The sequence below is a fragment of the Anabrus simplex genome, chromosome 2 (genome assembly GCF_040414725.1).
Source record: "Anabrus simplex isolate iqAnaSimp1 chromosome 2, ASM4041472v1, whole genome shotgun sequence".
NCBI classification, from domain to species: domain Eukaryota; kingdom Metazoa; phylum Arthropoda; class Insecta; order Orthoptera; family Tettigoniidae; genus Anabrus; species Anabrus simplex.
This window is the reverse complement of record NC_090266.1, coordinates 341,932,580-341,952,283: the sequence shown is the minus strand read 5'-3', so window position 1 is coordinate 341,952,283 and position 19,704 is coordinate 341,932,580. Positions and strand designations below refer to the sequence as shown.

At 40.3% G+C, this 19,704-nt stretch overlaps 1 protein-coding gene across 1 annotated transcript in view; it reads right to left on the bottom strand.

The window, feature by feature from the left end:
- The window catches only part of hook (hook microtubule tethering protein), a 277,381-nt gene that overhangs the window by 40,569 nt on the left and 217,108 nt on the right, over positions 1–19,704 (bottom strand). The window contains exon 11 of the mRNA XM_067140736.2: positions 10,983–11,123. Within this exon, the coding sequence (XP_066996837.1) occupies positions 10,983–11,123 (141 nt within the window). The remainder of the gene's footprint in view (positions 1–10,982; positions 11,124–19,704) is intronic.

Here is a 19,704-nt window from a genome sequence, read left to right as displayed (position 1 = left end):
TACGGCGACGGTGGGATGGGAAAGGCCTAGGAGAGGGAAGGAAGCAGCCGTGGCCTTAATTGAGGTACAGCCCAAGCATTTGCCTGGTGTGAACATGGGAAACCACGGAAAACCATCTTCACGGCTGCCGGCAGTAGGGTTTGAACCCACTATCTCCCGGATGCAAGCTCACAGCTGTGCGCCCCTAACCACACGGCCAACTCGCCCGGTACCTAGTGATTTTTTTTCTTTTCATATTAAAAAAAAGTTCATATGAAAATATTGGGTGTCTCATCTCTCACAATGGCATTAGGCCACCGATACATTGATCACAGTTCATATGTTAGTCTGCAACAATACACGTCAAATACCAAGAAACTTTTACTTCTGATATTGACACCTAACAAGGGAACTATCAAACCTCCCATGCCGAAACCTATCTTGAAATTCCAGTGGCAGAAGCGATACATAATCAGAAAGATGTCCAACTCGTTGGCTGAATGGTCAGCGTACTGGCCTTCGGTTCAGAGGGTCCCGGGTTCGATTCCCGGCCGGGTTGGGGATTTTAACGTTCATTGGTTAATTCCAATGGCTCAGGGGCTGAGTGTTTGTGCTGTTCCCAACATCCCTGCAACTCACACACCACACACAACACTATCCTCCATCACATCAACCTACACGTGGCAGATGCTGCCCACAATCATCGGAGGGTCTGCCTTACAAGAGCTGCACCCGGCTAGAAATGGCCGCACAAAATTAAATCAGAAAGACACATCCAAAAAAAACAGCTGCTACTTTAAACTGCACAGCCCCAGAATCAAAGCCAGAATCCCGCAAGGGCAACTTAGAATGCTGTGCAGATGGACATTCTTGCTTCAAGTGGAGTGGAGCATGGAGTTTGAATGCGCTGCACAGGAAGATCTGATGGAACATAATATACCCCACCCGCTACCACGTAATAGTTTCAATCAGTGGGGAAAAAACAAAATTGACAAATGTTAATTGAATGCTAAAAACACAAATTCTTTACACTGTTTGCAGGCAATATTTGACGAGCACTACAAACTTGGGAGGTTGGTTTGTTGTATATCTGCTTCCATATCAGGAATATTTTATCATGTTCTGGAACCTTGGTGATGCAAACTGACATAAGATTGTAATTGCAGGATACAGTCTCTGTGGAAATCCTCTTGATGAATTTTCTCGTCTAATAATATTTTTATCCGGCGGCAATAAAGAACTTCCTACAGATGGAGAAACATTTATCCATTGGTTGGACTTTTTCCATATTACCAGGAGGAATCTGGAGCAACTCTATAGTTTTGCCTAGAAGAATATTTTAAAGAAAAATTGTATCACTCTATATAGTCACGAATCGAAAAGTATGGCACAACTGTCTTCAGAAAAAGAGAAGGCTTCTGTAAACCATCGTTTTAAACCTCACTTTCCCAATTTTCCTTATTTTTTGACAATAACATAAGGTGTCTACTGAATTCCAAGAAACAAAATTCATTACTTTCATGAGCTTTATAATAATATTATTGGTTTTACATCCCAATAACTACATTTTTACGGTCCTTGGAGGCACCTATGTGGCAAAATTTTGTCCTGCAAGAGTTCTTTTATATGCCCATTCATCTACCGACATCAGGCTGAAGTATCTGAGCATCTTCAAATACCATCAACTGAGCAAAGATCAAATTTTCACATTTTCACATTTCTTCGAAGAGATAAAAGAATGGCTGGGAGAGGCAGGTGTAGGGACTGTGGGTGTGAGAGGGAACTAAGGAGGATGAGGGAAGGGATAGCGAGCTTGAGGGAGATCATTAGACTTGTAATGGAGGACAGGAATGAAGATACTGTAGTCTCTCACAATCAATGTAAAGGATAGGGTAGGTAGGGGAGAGGGAAGGGATGGAAGGGGAGATGTTGTGGAAGACAGGTGGGCTAATGTCTTAAGGTCAAGAACAACAAGGTAAAAGGGTTTTCCTCAGGAAGTAGGCCCAGGAGAGGTATCGGTGAGGAATCGGTATCATTCATCGCTGGTAGATCAGCAGAGGGAAGATGGAGATCAGGAAAGTGTTACAGAAGTGGGGCAGGGCAAGAATAAAGGGACCAAGAGAAAAAAGTTAAGAGGAAGCGAGTTCTGCAGGCGTCGGGGAAATAAAGGGAGACCAGGAGTGGAGGGGATCTAATGAGGGTGGGGTTGAGGTTCTCGTCATGGGTGACTCAACCGTCAGGCATGTGGGGAAGAGTGAACCAGGGTACACTGCTATCTAGGAATCAGGTTAAGGTAGACATTGAGAAAAGCAGAAGGGAGGGAGAAGGGTACGGAGAAGGTGATAATTTTGCATGTTGGTACCAACAACATAAGGCAAGCAGGAACTAGTATTAACATAGCTGGAGACGTTTGGGATCTAGTTATGGCAGCACGGAAGAAGTTTAAGGAAGCAGAGATTGTTATCAGTGGGATACTGTGTAGGAGGTATACTGAATGGAGGGTAATTGGGGATTTAAATTAAACTACTGTATGGAATGGGTATGTAGGAAATTGGGAGTGAGATTTGTAGATCCTAATGGATGGGTAGGAGATAGGGATCTACATTCAGATGGCCTTCACTTATATCGCAATGGTACATATAAGTTAGGAGGTTTGTTTGGAAGAGTTATAGGGAGGTACATTCAGGGAGGAGTGGACTGGAGAGCGGTGACGACATTATAGGAAGCATGAAGTCGAGTAAGGATGACATAAAAATTGTTAAACTATAGAAGTATTGTAAAGAAAGGAATGTTCCTTTCCTCACATTCAACACTTTACACTTCCGCCATTTACAAAAATACATGCAGGTGCCTCACATAAGGTGCAAGTAGGGGCAAAAGATCTTTCCAGGTCGACGCCCCGAACAAATAGCATAAAAAAAAAAAAAAAAAAAAAAAAAAAAAAAAAAAAAAAAAAAAAAAAAAAAAAAAAAGGAACAGAAGTAATATGATAGATATTTTCCAGATATCGTAATAGGAATTGAATCATGGCTGATAAGTGATATTATGGATGCGGAAATTTTCTCATGGAACTGGAGTGTTTATCGAAGAGACAGGTTAGGAACGATAGGATTGGGGGGGGGGGGTGTGTTTATTCTGGTGAAAGAAGAATTTGTAAACTACGAAAAAGTTAAGGATAAGGAACATGAAATTCTAGGTGTAAGACTCATTTCTAAAAACAGCTTGATGTTTTTGGGGTGTACAGACCTGGCAAGGCTGGCACTGACGCTGATTCAGAATTATTTGATACTAGCTGATATACCCGTGCTTCACTACGGAATTCTCAGAAAGACTGTCTTAGTGGTTTTCCCAACTGAATTCAACATAGGTTATTACAATGACGTCAATAGGAATGTCGCAATTAGAAGCAATATTATCATGTAAAGTACACAATCAAATGAAAAGCCGCACATTTTCTCACTTTTAAAGAACAGTACTACACTGCCGATCAAACAGTCCAAAGTTCAGAGCTGGAATGACCAGGCCGCAGACAGCCGCGAACACTCCTCTGCCATTATTCTGTTAAATGTGCACACTGCTCATTTCAATCAGTGCCTCAGAGTAGGGAGTGAATAGCTGAAATGCTGTGATGAACCAGTGTGTTATGTACCAGTAGTATCAGAAAATTTATGAACGAGAGGAATGGCATACCAAAGAAGAGAGAGATCTCACTCCTCAGCTACTTCACACCATTATTCAGGCAGGCTGTTATACTTGGTACGCAGCAGCAATCCCATCTATCGGAGATGAGTGGCAGCAGAAGACATAAAGCACATCACAACAAACAATGGTCAATGTGAATGTTATTGTTCATCAGTTTTATGAGCTTTCTATATTGTAGGCCTCCACATTTAGTTTTCTTCTGACTCTGTGATATTAGGGCATCTTATGTCAAGGGAGTCCCCCTTTCTTTCATGACTCCCTCTTATTATTCAAGCGATCATTCCTCCATGATTTTTTCTTATTTTTATAATCATCTTAATTTTTCTTGTCGATATAAACCGATGACCATGCATTTTCACACCTTAAGACATTGATGACAAAATCCACAGCCAGTTAACACGATTGAACAATATTTCCATGTAAGCAAGGCTTGGAGTTGATATGGAATAAGCAACAAAAGTCTAATTCATGAATTCTCTTATTATAGTCATCCCGCTGTGGATGGGGGCAATAAAATAACACCCACGGTACCCCCTGGCTGTTGTAAGAGGCGACTAAATGTGGCCCCACAGGCTCTGAACTTGGGGGGGGGGTTGGCAAACACGGGCCCATAGCTGAGTCCTGGCATTGCATCCACTTACTTGTGCCAGGCTCCTCACTTTCATCTATCCTATCAGACCTCCCTTGGTCAACTCTTGTCCTTTTTAGACCCCAACCGTATTATGTATCAAGGCCTAGGGAGTCTTTCCATTATCACACCATTCGTGGCCCTTGTCTTTCTTAGCCTGATATCTTTGCTATTCGAAGTGTCAGACCCCTTCCATTTTTTCTCTCTGATTAGTGTTATATAGAGGTTGGTTGCCTAGTTGTACTTCCTCTTAAAACAATAATCACCATCACCACAATCATATCATGGTCGGTACAGTAAAACCAAATAAGACATAAATGATAGGAAATTGTATTCTCTATAACTTTTGTCATGTAGTACTTTTCGATAGGACCAATAATATAGGTAATTAAAAATTAAAATTTATACACCTTCCACTAAACTACCATTTTAACCAGGGTGAACAAAATTATTTATAGCATAGATTGTATTTTGTTATTCTCCGATTCTACTGATGTTCATTAAATTCTGTTAACCCATTTTCTCATGACACAGCGCTGATATGGACTTAGCAACAAAAATCTAAATTCATGAATATCTCTTACCATAGCTGGTACGGTGAAAACTATAAGATATAAATGATTGGAAATTTAATACTATATAACTTTTGTTATGTAGTATTTATCGATAGGACCACTAATAACAAATATCTGAGAATAAAATTTTAGGTCTTCCCCTAAACTGAAATTTTAATCAGCATGAATAAAATTATTTATGGCTTAGATTGTAGTGACTTATTCCCCGACTTTACATACTGATTTTCATTACATTCTCTTCAGCCGTTTTCTTGTGATGCGCGTACGTATGTACGTACATACATACAGACAGAAAAGATGGAAAATTAGAAAGTGCATTTCCTTGTTACTGTGGATACAACCTATGCAGAAATACCATTCTTTTAAAATTCTGAGCAATGTACAGACAATCACAACACCACTTCTCAGTTAGCTCCACCCTACACAATATTCCCCCTGCTTCCCCTTCTCTTCGCTTACCGCAAGCCCCCCCCACACACACACCCCCAGTCACTTGATGGCACGGCGGAAGGGAGGACGCTAAATATAATATGACCAACTGTGAGGTAAAAACAATTTCATATATCCTTTTACACCTCACTACCATACATTCTCACAAGGTTTTCTCATTTAAAAATATCTCCCTCCTTGCTTAATTTCTTCAGGGACCTGAAAAATTAGCATATATTGGTTTCAAAATTAGCATCTATTTAGGAAGTTAAAATAATCGCATGGTATTATTAATTTTAACGATTCCAAGTTTATGAAGTGCAATTATTGTCCTTGGTTCACACACAATACAAATTCATTGTTCAAACGAAAGCATTGTCAGTACTTCGGCAATACTATTTTCAAATTGCACCATCTGTCTGTAACCACTGTGTTGTTATGAGACAACACGCGCTCGCTATCTACATTGTTCATTGGGGTCTACAACAACTCAAGACAGTATTTAGCAAATATGCTGAACTCTGTCTGAACTGCAGTTAATGCAAGCATGACATTACATTTTTCACTTTCTTTCATCTGGGTTTGAATTGCATGTTTCAGAGAACAGTAACCAGACCAGATATCGTTTTGTGAGAGATCTGTTACTCCAAATAATTTCTCAAGCTCATCTAATTTATCAGTGTTATTCAAAATTATATTTTTTTGATACAAAGCTTGAGAAATTGACACAAAATGCTTATGGTTGGGGTCTTTAGCTTTCAGTGTGGCTAGCTTGTACTGTGAAGAACGAGCAGCTTTGACAAATGTGTCTCTACATGCAGCATGCATCATATGGTACCTATAACTGCGCAGAGCTTCTAAAACAGTACGAGAGCAGTTTGTAGCATTTCCTGCATCAAGATGGTTCACAGAAACAATGTGCAGCTCTCTTTTCAATCCGGCCGGGACTTGGAATATGATAAAAACACAACGGCCCATTCTATCTGTAGTTTCATCACAGAGTATGTTGATGTTCTTCTCCACTAGAGCCTCTGCTGTTCTTTTCTGGTGGTCAGACGCAACTTCTAGAAAGGAAGAAAGACCTCAAATTATAAGAAAATAATTTAAAATTACTGGATCAATTGGGTACGGGTAAGACAGTTCGATATGGAAATCGCACTCAAATTCGGTATCCTTCAATTTTGCGCGTGGTTTCTATGTCGTAATACCTAAACCGTACCCGATCAATGAAACCGAAACTTACCCGGTAAATATACTTCACGTAGAGTTCTCATACATGGCAGCTCTTCATTTGAAAACTTAGTAATCCAGGCTCTTAGCTCTTTGTTCTCAAGCTTTTTCAGAGGTATACAGTGGAACCTCGATTATCCGTTCCCGGAAAATACGTTTTCCCGGAATATGCGTTCAAATTACGTGGTCCCGCGAGCATCGTAATTAAATCATGTTGTAAAAGTCCTGCATTATCCGTTCCTAGAAGAAACGCTTTCCCGGATCAACCGTCCAGAAATTCCAGTCCCATCAATGCTAAATCCTCGATCAATCGTTTTTTAATAAACTGTATCTCACGAAAGGACAGCTATGGCATATTTATGGATCTTGGCGTTAACGCCCCGTCACTGCGATAATTAAAGCAAGTACTGTACTGGTACTAGAAAAGCGATCGGCGGTGAACTTGCATAAGAGACCATCTCAGCATCGCATTCGGGTAGTATTGTTTAGAGAATCTCGGAAAATCATAAAGCAGAGGGTGCCCACAACAATTGCAAGGAGACACGGCACATTTCGACAGCTCTGCTTGAAGACGGAACGAGTTTCGTCATATGTTCGCACTTATAAAACGTCCATATTATGTCCAGGGTTAGATGTTTATATTTTTTCGATCATACTGCCGAAGAGGTTTTCGGCACTTTGCTCAGGGCACTGCAGAGTAACTGGGCTTTCAGGCAGGAATCGAAACTGCTCCTTCTTAACACAAATTCAGTACCTTTTGATATTATCGTACATGATATGTTAGCGAGACCAAAACAGATGTTGCACCCTACATTAAAAAAAAAAAAAAAAAGCCATGGGAGGTCTTGGGATTGCCTATTACTGTTTAGGTCCTGGTGTAAGACTGGGAATGTTACGTTTTCGTGTTAAAATACCATAAACTGCAGTCGTGTTATTTGCACACGTTACATTTTAAATGGTTGGTATCATTTCAAACTCGTACTGACATGTGCAGCGAGCGCGCTTTCCAGATGACCTCAAGGTCACGAATAACCGTAATTTCTGAAGTTTTTACATTTCTTTTATCTTTCCAATTTGATTGGATTTGTGACGCGTAGAATTGAATATAATGCATTCGAGAACTTTTAAGAATCGATACTTACATTCGAAACCATGTTTTCGAGTTCAACATAACCTTTAAAAGTCGATGTAGGCCTAATTTGCGCGGTACGAGATTTCCAGAAACTGACTACGAACAGTATACCGGAGACCAAATTACAATGAAAGATTAAGAAATGAACGGATCTCGCCATCATTTTGGGTGCTTTTGTATCTAATGTGCTTTATTTTATTAGACGAGAGAATTAAAAATTACTTGTGGTCGATTGTCGTTTGGCTTGGCGTTATTAGATTTTTCGAAGTTTGGCTAGCCTAAATCAAAGTTGCTGAACTGAAAGAAGTTTTCACGGGAAACTGACAAAGATTCCCCTGTAAAATTGAATATAAAGTACCGAGATTTTGAACTCGCGTACCGGTAATTAATGCGGTTTCGCGGTCTAACATGCCCGCCTCTCATCCAGAGGGCCAGGGTTCGATTGCGACCAGGTCAGGCAATTTTACATGGATATAAGTCTGGTTCCAGGTCCACTCAGCCTACGTGAATACCTTTAATTGTGGAGCTATCTAATGGTGAGATGGCGACCCCGATCTACAGAGCCAGGAATATTTGCCAAGAGGATTCGTCGCACTGACCATGCGCACCTCGTAATCTGCAGGCCTTCGGGCTGAGCAGCGGTCGCTTGGCAGGCAAAGTCCCACTGGGGCTGTAGTTTGGTTTGGTTTAGGAGTTTTTGTAAGATTATAATAATACATATTTAATTTTTGTGATGTTTAGCCAAATTGTTGATGGTTTTCATTCATTCCCGGATTTTCCGTTTTCCCGTGTTGTACGTTTTATTTTCATGGTCCCTCGAAAAACGGAGAATCGAGGTTTCACTGTACTTGCTTTGGCAAATACTTCGAATGTGCGTTTCGAGAAGTTATCTCTGGAAATATTTTGTCGTATACAACTATTTAACTGTGTAAACACAGAAGATGGCTTTCTTTGAGACGTACTAGCAGCAAGGGTTGAACTTTCGTTATCGCGTTGCTTACCCACGTGTTTTTCAGATTTAACATGATTCACAATGCTATTTTTTTTCCCCACCCAACTCGGCAATTACAATACTTGCAAAACACTGTCGCTGAATTTGTGGCATATAAACCATCCTTTGCATACCGCTGAGCCCCTTCGTGCGCCCCACAACTTAAAGATCGCTGGACTTTCTACTCTTCACTAGTTTCAATTTTTAACAACAGGAAAACAACGCTGTATCTATCTCGTTATTTCCGTGACACTCAATTTACATTTCGATAATAATTGATACAGATCTTATTCCCCTTGCTATTCCCGTTGTAAATATTGATTAACGTCGGCAAGCAACAATCGAACAGCTACTTTCCTTCATCGATCGGAACGGTCGAAAGATTTATGCATCAATATTGAGTATTTCTGACGATTTTGCCGAAATATGTTGTTTTCGCCAGTAAAATAGCACATTTTCGCAGAATTCGCACCAAAATCGTATATTCATGCTAATTTCGCATTTTGGGTCACAATTCGCATTTTGTCGCACTTCTATTTATGCGTAAAAATGATTTTATTCCACATTAGAATTACCATAGGCTTGGATTCAGTACAAGATTCAAAAATTCGCACATATCGCAAATGCGATTTGTTCAGGTCCCTATATATTCCTAATTTTATCTTCAAGATCAACAAATATACATGTCCCCAGCATTAAGAAGACCCCTTACGCCTATTTTACTTCGTTACTTGGACAATGACTCGTTGGAAATTTTAACCAACATGAATGAACATTTTATTTCATCACCATGATCATTATATGTGTTTTAATTGTCTTGCCGCTTTGTTTATTTTTTTAGCTGAAGATGTTCCATAATCGGAACAAAACATGTTCTATTTATTTAGTATACACCTAGAGATTAAGCTAGATTATGTCATGTAAACAATAAAGCTGTTATAAAAAATTGACAAGTATTGGAAGGTGGGAAACTCCTTATAACTTAACCTTAGTTGCGTTGAGCCAATACGAGACAAAATACGAGATTTATAAGCTGTAACCCTTAGAGCGCCGAAGAGTGTGATCGCACTCCTCCCGACTCCCACTAAAACTGCCGGGAGTGCGACTGCGCTCTTCTCGCTAGTGCCTTAATAAACACTAATTAACGAGTTTTGTTTCGTGATGGGTGGAAAAACTGGTTGTTGTAGGATAATAAAGGCACAGAATTTTCATTATTGCATGCAGATTGTCACTACGTTTGCTTATTTGGGTTTTATGAGTGCTTGAACTTGGGGTATGTTTTATGAAGTGTCACTGAGCAGCTATGAAAATGGCAGAAGGCCTGATGCTGACTGTGATGGGTTGGCAAACGATGACGAGTTAGTGGAGTATTTGAATACTTCACCTTTTAATGGGAGTGATTCTGAGAATAATGACTCGGACAGTGACAGTAGTGAGGTTATGGCGGGAATCGCGCAAGTAAGTACCGCAAATATATCTGAGAGCTTGGAGGATTCCGAAGTTAGTGATGGAGCAAATGACAGTATTGAGAATGAGGATAACGATGATAATGATGATAGCAGTAATGCTACTCAAAGATCTGTGTTTCGGGAGATTTTCGTAGGAAGTGATACTCGTTATCACTCTGCATCTGCCTACTTGGAAAATCCAGGTCCAAAACATGTCCCACCTTGCTGCACAAAACCTATTTCGTATTTTTATCTCTTCTTTACTCAGGCTCTGTGGCAGCTAATGGCGACAGAAACTAATAGATATGCTACTCAATTCTTCAGGTCAGCACAACAATAGAAGCCAAATTCCCACGCAAAGCAGTGGCGGCCTCTTACTCTAAAGGAAATGAAAGATTTTATCGCTGTATTGTTAGAATAATTTCAATAAATACTAGGCAGAATATCCCGGGTTTCTTTTACATCTGACTGTAAGCAAGTACACATCATAAGACATCCTGACACATCTTTCTTAGGTGAGTAGCTATTTATTTCAGGTAACTTTTATAGGTCAGAACTTGAAAAATATAATCTGTTCCAAGCTAATTTCCCAGGCAAAAGCATTTTCTTCCCCAAATGTGACCTTAGTTGATATTATTTGCTATCAATATCAATACAGTCAAACTTTCTGAGCAATTTGGAACAATAATCAATTATCTGGATTTAGAATTAGGAGAATTAGGGCTCATCTTGTTCAGCCTTGCAATTTGGTCATAAAGCGGGTGGCATTCTTAGCATACCCACTGTAAATAGGCGTGGCACTAAGAGGGTTAATTACGCTACAATATGTTTAATGTATAATGAATCCTTCCATGTAAGTAACTCATACCTGTTCTCTGTCCGAAGTTGACTCACTCTCTGTGTTGCATCTTCAAGCAAGGCTTGCATTACTGGAAGATTTTCATCATCAGGTCCACGCTGATTGAGGCGGAGGATTTTATTCTCGTGTTGCAACCGCACTAATTTTTCTCTGAAATGGTAACAGTCCAGTATTACCAAAAGTCAACAAGTAATATTATATTCTGTAATGAGTCTATAATGGCATTTATTAAGACAAGAGTATGTTTATTTTAATAATTTTGATACAAGCGCCTTAATTACAATATAGGCAAGATGGATACGCCTGTTTTTGTTTGACCATAATTAAAAAGTTTTTACAATATACCTTACCTTGTTACTTTACTAGGAACATTCATCAGAAGAGGAGGATAAAGTATAACTGGGATAAACTGAAGGATAAGGAGGTGCAACAATATTTTTCACTAGAACTGAGTAACCGATTCCAACAGCTAAGAGAGGAAGAAGGACAGGATATTGAACATAATTGGAAGAGCATACAGAGTACCTACATTAATACCTGTGAAAAGGTCTTAGGCAAAGGGGAGAGAGGAAGAGAGGAATGGATTACTTCTGAGACATGGGAAGCCGTGAATCAAAGGAAGGAATGTAAGAAAAGACTCAATACTGCAAGAACACAAGAAGAGAAGGCACAAGCTACAACTGACTTTAATGAACTTAACAAAATAGTGAAGAGGAGATTTCGACGTGAAAAACAAGCATGTATCAATAATCTTGCAACACAAGCTGAGACGGCAGCACAAAACAATGATAGTAAGACCCTTTACCACATTACCAAGAGACTAACAGGAAAGTATTCTAGATCTGACAAGCCAGTGAAAGCCAAAGATGGGAGATTATTGTCCACACAAAAAGAACAGCTAGAAAGATGAAGAGAACACTTTCTGGAGATCTTGAATCGTGAAACAATCGAGGAAGAGGAGACAGAGGTAATGACCGTAGAAGAGCAGGAAGATGTTGCTATCAGTACAGAACCGCCATCAAGAACAGGGATCCAAAGGGCCATTAAACAACTAAAGAATGGCACAGCGGCAGGTATGGACAATATCACACCGGAGGCCGTGAAAGTGGATGTGGGTACTTCAGTCGAGATTCTGTTCCCACTTTTCAAGAAGATTTGGGAAGAAGAGAAGATCCCCACAGATTGGAAGAAAGGATTGTTGATTAAGCTTCAGAAGAAAGGAGATTTATTAGAATGCAATAACTGGAGAGGGATTACCCTCCTTTCGATACCAAGTAAGGTACTCTCACGAATAATTTTAGAAAGGATCAAAAAGCAAGTTAACTCAAGGGTGAGGAAAGTACAAGCAGGATTTAGAGAAGGTTACTCCTGCACAGACCAGTTCAACAGACTGCGCATAATTATAGAACAATCCACGGAGCTGCAGTCGTCACTGTATCTACTATTTGTAGACTTTGAAAAAGCATTTGATAATGTAATGAGGAAGAAGATGTGGAAAGCCATGAAAGAATTTGGGATTCCAAAGAAAATTATAAAGATAACGCAAGAAATGTATGAGAACTTCTTCTTATGATGAAGAAGGCAATGAATCGCCGAAGAGGAATTCAATGGGGACTGACAGGCAGGTTGGAGGACTTGGACTTTGCGGATGACTTGTGTTTGCTAGCCAACAGTTTTAGGATATGGAAGCAAAGCTAAATGATTTAAAAACCGAAGCATCAGAGGTGGGATTGAAGATAAACGTAAAGAAAACCAAGGATGCATTATAATAACCGAAACAAGGCACTATTATTTTTAGGAAACCAAGAGATCGAACAAGTCAACCAGTTTTGCTACCTAGAAAGTATAGTCACCCCTGAGGGAGGAACTATAGAGGATATAGGAACTAGAATAAATAAGGCTAAAGGAGCATTTGCAATGCTGAGACCAATCTGGAAATCAAGGGAACTTATCACCTATACCAAACTACGCATCTTCTATACAAATGTCAATTCAGTACTGCTCTATGGGTGTGAAACATGGAAGACTAACAAACAACTGATTAGCAGACTTCAAACATTTGTGAACAGAAGTTTGAGGAATATCCTGAGGATATGGTGGCCACAAGTAATCTCCAATGAAGAACTATGGAAAAAAACCCATCAAACACCCATTGATATTGAGATGCGTCGTAGGAAATGGAAGTGGAGCGGGCATACATTACGGCGAGATAAAGACAACATAGCAAGGCAAGCCCTGGAATGGAACCCACAAGGTAGCAGGGGAAGAGGCAGACCAAGGAACACGTGGAGGAAGAGTGTAATAGCAGAAGGGATGGAGAAAGGAGGGGAAGACCTGGACAGAGATCAGGACGATGGCGCAGAACAGAGCCTGGTGGCGGAAGTTCATTGATGCCCTATGCTCCACTTAGGAGATACAGGAAATAAGTCAACGTCAAGTTACCTTGTTACTTTACTGAATTCTAACTGTATGTACTTTATTGATAATGATAATCCTTAACTGCAAGACCGTGTGTATACCGTCAACGAGTACTTTGATAAAATCTAAAAACTAACAAAGCGTGGGCAATGTGTGGTTCAGAGAGGAGAGAGTAATTGATTACTTCTTGGCGGAAAGAGCAAATCGTAGATAGTTGTAGGTGTAACAGCCTTCCCAGAAGTAGCCTTTGACAGAGACTATACAGAGTAGGCTAGTAGTGTCAAAAATGAAAGTAGGAAAAGTTGTAAAAAAAAAAAAAGAAAAAAAGAAAAGTATGGAAATTAAAAGAAATGGAAGAAAAGGAAAAATGCCAATATAAACTGAAACAACACATACCCAGAAGTGAGGTGGAGATTGTGAAAGTCGAATGGGACATGTTAAAGAAGGCATTGTAAAGCTGTGCAGAGAATCTTCATGGCAGAATAGCTGAAAGAGTGAAAGACCCCATGGTGGAATTAGAGGGTAAAGTAAGCAGTGAAGAATAAGAAGAAAGAGTGGCAATTATTGTACAGCGATAAAACAGAAGAAAGTACCAGTAGTAAGTGAAGAAAAACTGGGAAGCATTTACGTGAGAGTTTTTTTTCTTTTGCTATTTGCTTTACGTTGCAATGACACAGATATGTCTTACGGCGATGATGGGATAGGAAAGGCCTAGGAATTGGAAGGAAGCAGCCGTGGCCTTAATTAAGGTACAGTCCTGGCATTTGCCTGGTGTTAAAATGGGAAACCACGGAAAACCATCTTCAGGGCTGCCGACAGTGGGGCTCGAACCCACTATCTCCCGATTATTGGTTACTGGCCGCACTTAAGCGACTGCAGCTATCGAGCTCGGTACATGAGAGCTTAGAAGAGGACGTGTATTCTGGTAAACGGAAGTTAAATGTGATTGTAAGAAGAAAGAGCTGAGCAGTGAATGGTATAGGGGCGTATTACTTGTAAAATCTTTGTTACACAGTCACAAGAAATCAGTTTGGTCAAATATTTCAATGTCTTTTTTACTTATTTTATAGCATTTCCCCACAAATTTAAGGGCATTTTATTGATCATTTTCAGTGATTATTTTAGGTCAACAACATCCACCCCTAATTATGATGATCATGATAAAAGGATCTTAATCCTCCAATCACGGCAATAATATAAAGCAAATGTAAGCTTGATAGAATCCGAAGCACAGGGAAGTAACTTTTCATTTAAAAAATCGCACATGTTTTGGCTGAGATTGGGTAGTGGCTGCCTTGATGAAAAGTCAGACACAATGCCTCTCAGTGTCATGCCCATCAAGGTCTAGGATAGTTTCAAGCTTCAATAAGTCCACAAAAGCTAAAATTCTTTTCTATACTTTAAGATCATTAGCAAATAGCAAACAATTGAATATTTAATTACATTATTATTATTATTATTATTATTATTATTATTATTATTATTATTATTATTATTATTATTATTATTATTATTATTTATTTTCCTTAAATTGTACATGTACAATTTAGGGGTGGTAGATGGAGAAAGGGCAAGCCCCACATACACGGAAGTGCCTCCATCTCCACATGTGTACATAAACTCTACTGAATATTTACATACAAACTTATGTAGACAATTTTAAATTTACATATTTACACTACAAACACTGTACCCTTAGAATAATAATTATCTTGATTTATCCTGAAAATATTAGAGTAAGAACACCCAGCCATTTATACTCTCACTCAGACCCCTGTATACACACTCATTCACAACCACTCACACCCGCGCACGCATACACATTCGCCCACATACACCTGTACTTGCACCCATCCTTCTTGCAATTCTAATTTATACAAGTTATATACATCACATATAGGTTTATATTTACATATACATTTTCTTTACTTCGCGGAGGAAGTGAGGAAGAGGAAGTAGCTTTACCTCAGATGGTATAAGGTTCCACGTATGAGCAGCCCTTGAGTAAAACCCATTTAAATATGAGGTTGTTCTAGCGAAGGGAGGGACAAGAGTAACTCCTTGGCCTCTTTTAACAGAGCGGTAATTGAGCTGCAGGCGGTGGAAAGGGGAGAGGTGTGTGTGATCTGTCAGGGATTTCCTAAGGAAGGCTACATCTATTTGTGTACATAGCGAGTTCACTGGTGGCAATGACCTGGCTGTGTTTAAGGGGATGTGTTTGTTAATTAAACGTTCTGCTCGTCGCTGGATACCTTCTAGTTTCCACATATTTTCCGTTGTAGTTGGATGCCAGGAAGAAAGGCCATATAATAGTATGGGCCGCACAAGGGAAATATAAGCCGTTCGTAGGGCTTTACTTCTTCCTCCCGAGAGACATCTACGGACGAAACCTAGCGCCCGGTATGCCTTACACCTCACTTCCTCCACGGGTTTATTCCATTTCAGATTGTCCGTAATGTGAATACCGAGCAGTCTGATGGAGTTAGAAGTCGGCAGTTGGATTCCACATAGAGTAGGTTGGTTCTGGAGTGGTTGTTTAGCTCTGCTTAGTCTTATATATTTACACTTCTTAATATTTATATACAATCTATTTACCTCACACCACAGAGCTATACTATCCAGATCCGATTGGAATTGTACAATATCATCACTGTTTTTCATGGCTCTGTAAATGACTGTGTCATCGGCATACTGCGCCATGGTCGAATTTACACAATCTGGTAAGTCGAGAGCATAAATCGTGTACAGGAGGGGCCCTATCACACTGCCCTGAATTACTCCAGAAGTAATTGTGGTTTGGTCTGATTTGGCTCCTCCGTACACAACACATTGCGTTCGACCCACCAAAAATGACCTCAACCATGACAGCAGTTTACCCTGAATGCCGTAGTTGCTAAGTTTTAACAGAAGTCTTTGATGTGACACCTGGTCAAAAGCTTTGCTCCAGTCCAGAGTCACACAGTCTATTTGTGAGACATCAGTCTGCTCCAAAGAGAACTGCCAGTCATCAATGACTTTCGTTAGAAGTGTTGTGCAGGATTTTCCCGGAATGAAGCCGTGCTGGTTTGAGTTCAGCAGGTTTCTCTCCTTGAGAAAATCCAACATACATTTAGCAACTAGACGTTCCATACATTTACAGACCCCTGATGTTATAGGAACTGGCCGGTAATCATCTACGTTTTCCTTATCTCCATCTTTGAAAACTGGCACTACGTTGGCTTCTTTCCACTCCAAAGGTACAGACCCGGTATTAATGGAATAGTTGAAGAGAGCGCAAAGCGAGGGCGCCAAGGCAACTGCACAATTCTTGAGAATTCTTGCTGGCACTCGGTCCGGCCCGGTCGCGGCAAGAGGTCTTGTTTTCAGAAGGCTCTCCTTTACTTCATTCGTTGAGAAATACAGGTTGGTTAGAGGGAAGAGAGGGGTAGATGTTGTCCTTGAATATAGCATGTTCTCTTCCTCAGTAGGGACGGAGAAGTTACTTTTAAATTTCCTATTGAAGGTGTCTGCAATTTCTTGTGGTGTTGAGACTGCCGTACCGTTATGTTTAAATACAGATGGAGCTCTGTTGCAACCTTTACTTCTGAGAGCCCAGAGTTCCTTGGAGTTGGTGTTGAGACTGTGGATGTAAGAATCGTAGGAATCTCTGATAGATTGTTTAGCCTTGTTCCTAGCCAGCCTGTATTTCTCCCACTCATAATCGGTTGGATTTCTTTTCCATTTCTGGTACAGGCGGTCCCTTCTTCGAATTTCTCGCACTATCTCCTTGGTAATCCATGGAGATTTCCGTCTGCTGGTTATATTTACTGTTGGTGTGGTTTCTTCTACGCATTGAAAGAAAATTTTCTTCCAGTCGTTCCATATCTTGTTTATGTCAGTACTGCCGGTGAAATCTGAGGTGAGAACGGGGAGGCGGTTGGATAGTAAAGTGGATAGATCGTTCCAGTTTGTTCGGGAAAAATTATAAACTGTTCTGGTATGGAGTTTGGGGGATGGTTTTATATGGGTCAGTGTTGCGAGGATTGCCTGATGGTCACAGAATCCAGGGATAGTATTAAGAGATTGGACGGACTGTGGTATATTACTTAGGAAAAGATCAAGGGTTGAACGTGCTGTTTGCGTAATACGCATGGCTTCGAACATTAACTGATGAAGGAATAAATCATAGAAAGCGGAAAGGAATTTATTGGCGAGGGGGTTATTTGGAACAGGTGCAGCATTACTGGACCACGTAATTTCTAAGTTGAAATCACCGACAATATAAATGACATCGTAATTTTGTTGTACATGTTGCACACGCTCGAGAGAGAGGATTAGTTCATCGTTCATTTCCGGCGACGACTTAGGGGCGCGATAAATTGATCCAATAAGGAATCTGCGTTTGTTGCACGTCACTTCCACCCACAGTGCTTCGGCTGCTGTCTCCAGGTGATGAACTCGAGTTGCATTACATTCTGGCTTGGCTGCAATTAGAACTCCCCCTGCAGAGCGGTAGGTTCGGTCCTTACGGAACAATATCAGCGAGTCAGGGAACACTTCTGAGTCATTAATTTTGCTGGACAACCACGTCTCATTGACACATACGATGGTCGGGTCAAGGCTTTCAAGCGATGCGTGGATATTTTGTAACCGTCCAGGTCGCATAATACTGCGCGCATTGAAGGCAAAAAGTGATATATTTTTATTTACATATGTACATTTAGAATTATTCACTAAGTCACTGGGCGTATCACTGGTAACTGTAAAGAACGAGTCTGATAACAGCGGCATTTTACACTTCCAGCATAACCATGTACGGGAACCGTTCTTTATTTTTCTGAATTCAGACACTGAGACATTTGCGCAGGTTCTATGGCCTTTTAGCGAGCAATTATTACAGTGGACAAATAATTGATTCCTCCTACCACTATCTCCGCAAATTGTGCACTGTTGTGGACCCGGGTTTAGTTCGATGTCCCCACTTAGGGCAAGTGCCAAGCACAGCAGTGGCTGATTATCTACAGGCAGTCTGACAACACCGCTCCCGTCCCTTCGCCGAGGCCGACCTATGGCTGCCATCCCCAGACTTTCAGCACTGCACCACGTCAAACCGTTAAGACTACATTTTTCACTCACCAATAGTTTTTCCAATAGAATTATGTTTTCCAGGTATCCAGGAGGGTTATCTGAAGCGATTGTAGCACTTTTGGAGTATTGCACTGCACTCTTTACCACCAAAAATATAATAATACTGCACATAACACTCAGCGTCACTTCTGCACACGCCGCCATCTTGCATGGAAAATCAAGTCATTAGTAAATAACAAAGAATAGCCGAGATTTGATCCTTAATACATTCAAAACTAATCAATCAATATGGCATACCTTTATTATATGTAACATTTGTACCATATTATTGTCTAGAAGGAACCAAATCTAACACATCTAGATGTAATCCAAAATTTGATTCTTTCTTTAACAATAAATTAGGATCAATTTTATCAAAATAATTAGTATAATTTAAATATAAATTGCATCATCTTGAATTACTCTATTTCATTTACTTAATGTCTGACTTGTTGCCTGGATGGTCAGCTTACTGGCCTTTGGTTCAGAGGGTCCTGGGTTCGATACCCGGCCAGGTCGGGGATTTTAACTTTCATTGGTTAATTCCAATGGACCAGGGACTGCGTGTTTGTGCAGTCCCCAACATCCCTGCAACTCACACACCACACATAACACTATCCTCCACCACAATAACACGCAGTTACCTATGCATGGCAGATGCCGTCCACCCTCATCGGAGGGTCTGCCTTACAAGGGCTGCACTCGGCTAGAAATAGTCACACGAAATTAACAAAAAAAAAATTTACTGAATAGGAAACATCAAGAATAAAATTAATCAGCTTGATGACAACAAGACTTTTAAGTTAACACCTGTGCTGCGATTACGACATGAGATTTCATACAATTAAATAATACGTACAACTTCAAACACTGGTAAGATTACAATATTTCATCAGTGAAGGGTATTTTGATTTAAATTGGGCACACTCTCCTTATTTTCTAACAATGAGGAAAATTAGGTATTCATTACAAGAATACTGTACATCAAAAACATAATATTACATTCAACTTTGGTTATACACTGACTGAGCAAATGTCATGGGAGAGCAGAGCACTGATGCGCAGGTGTGTTGTCTGCGCACCACACGCCCCTGTGCCAGCGGCAGTTGTATAGCAGACCTTGTGAGCAGTGGCTGTGCATGTGACAGGTGTAACATGGAACGTCGTCGTGAGCTGACACCGTTCGAACGGGGTATGGTGGTCGGTG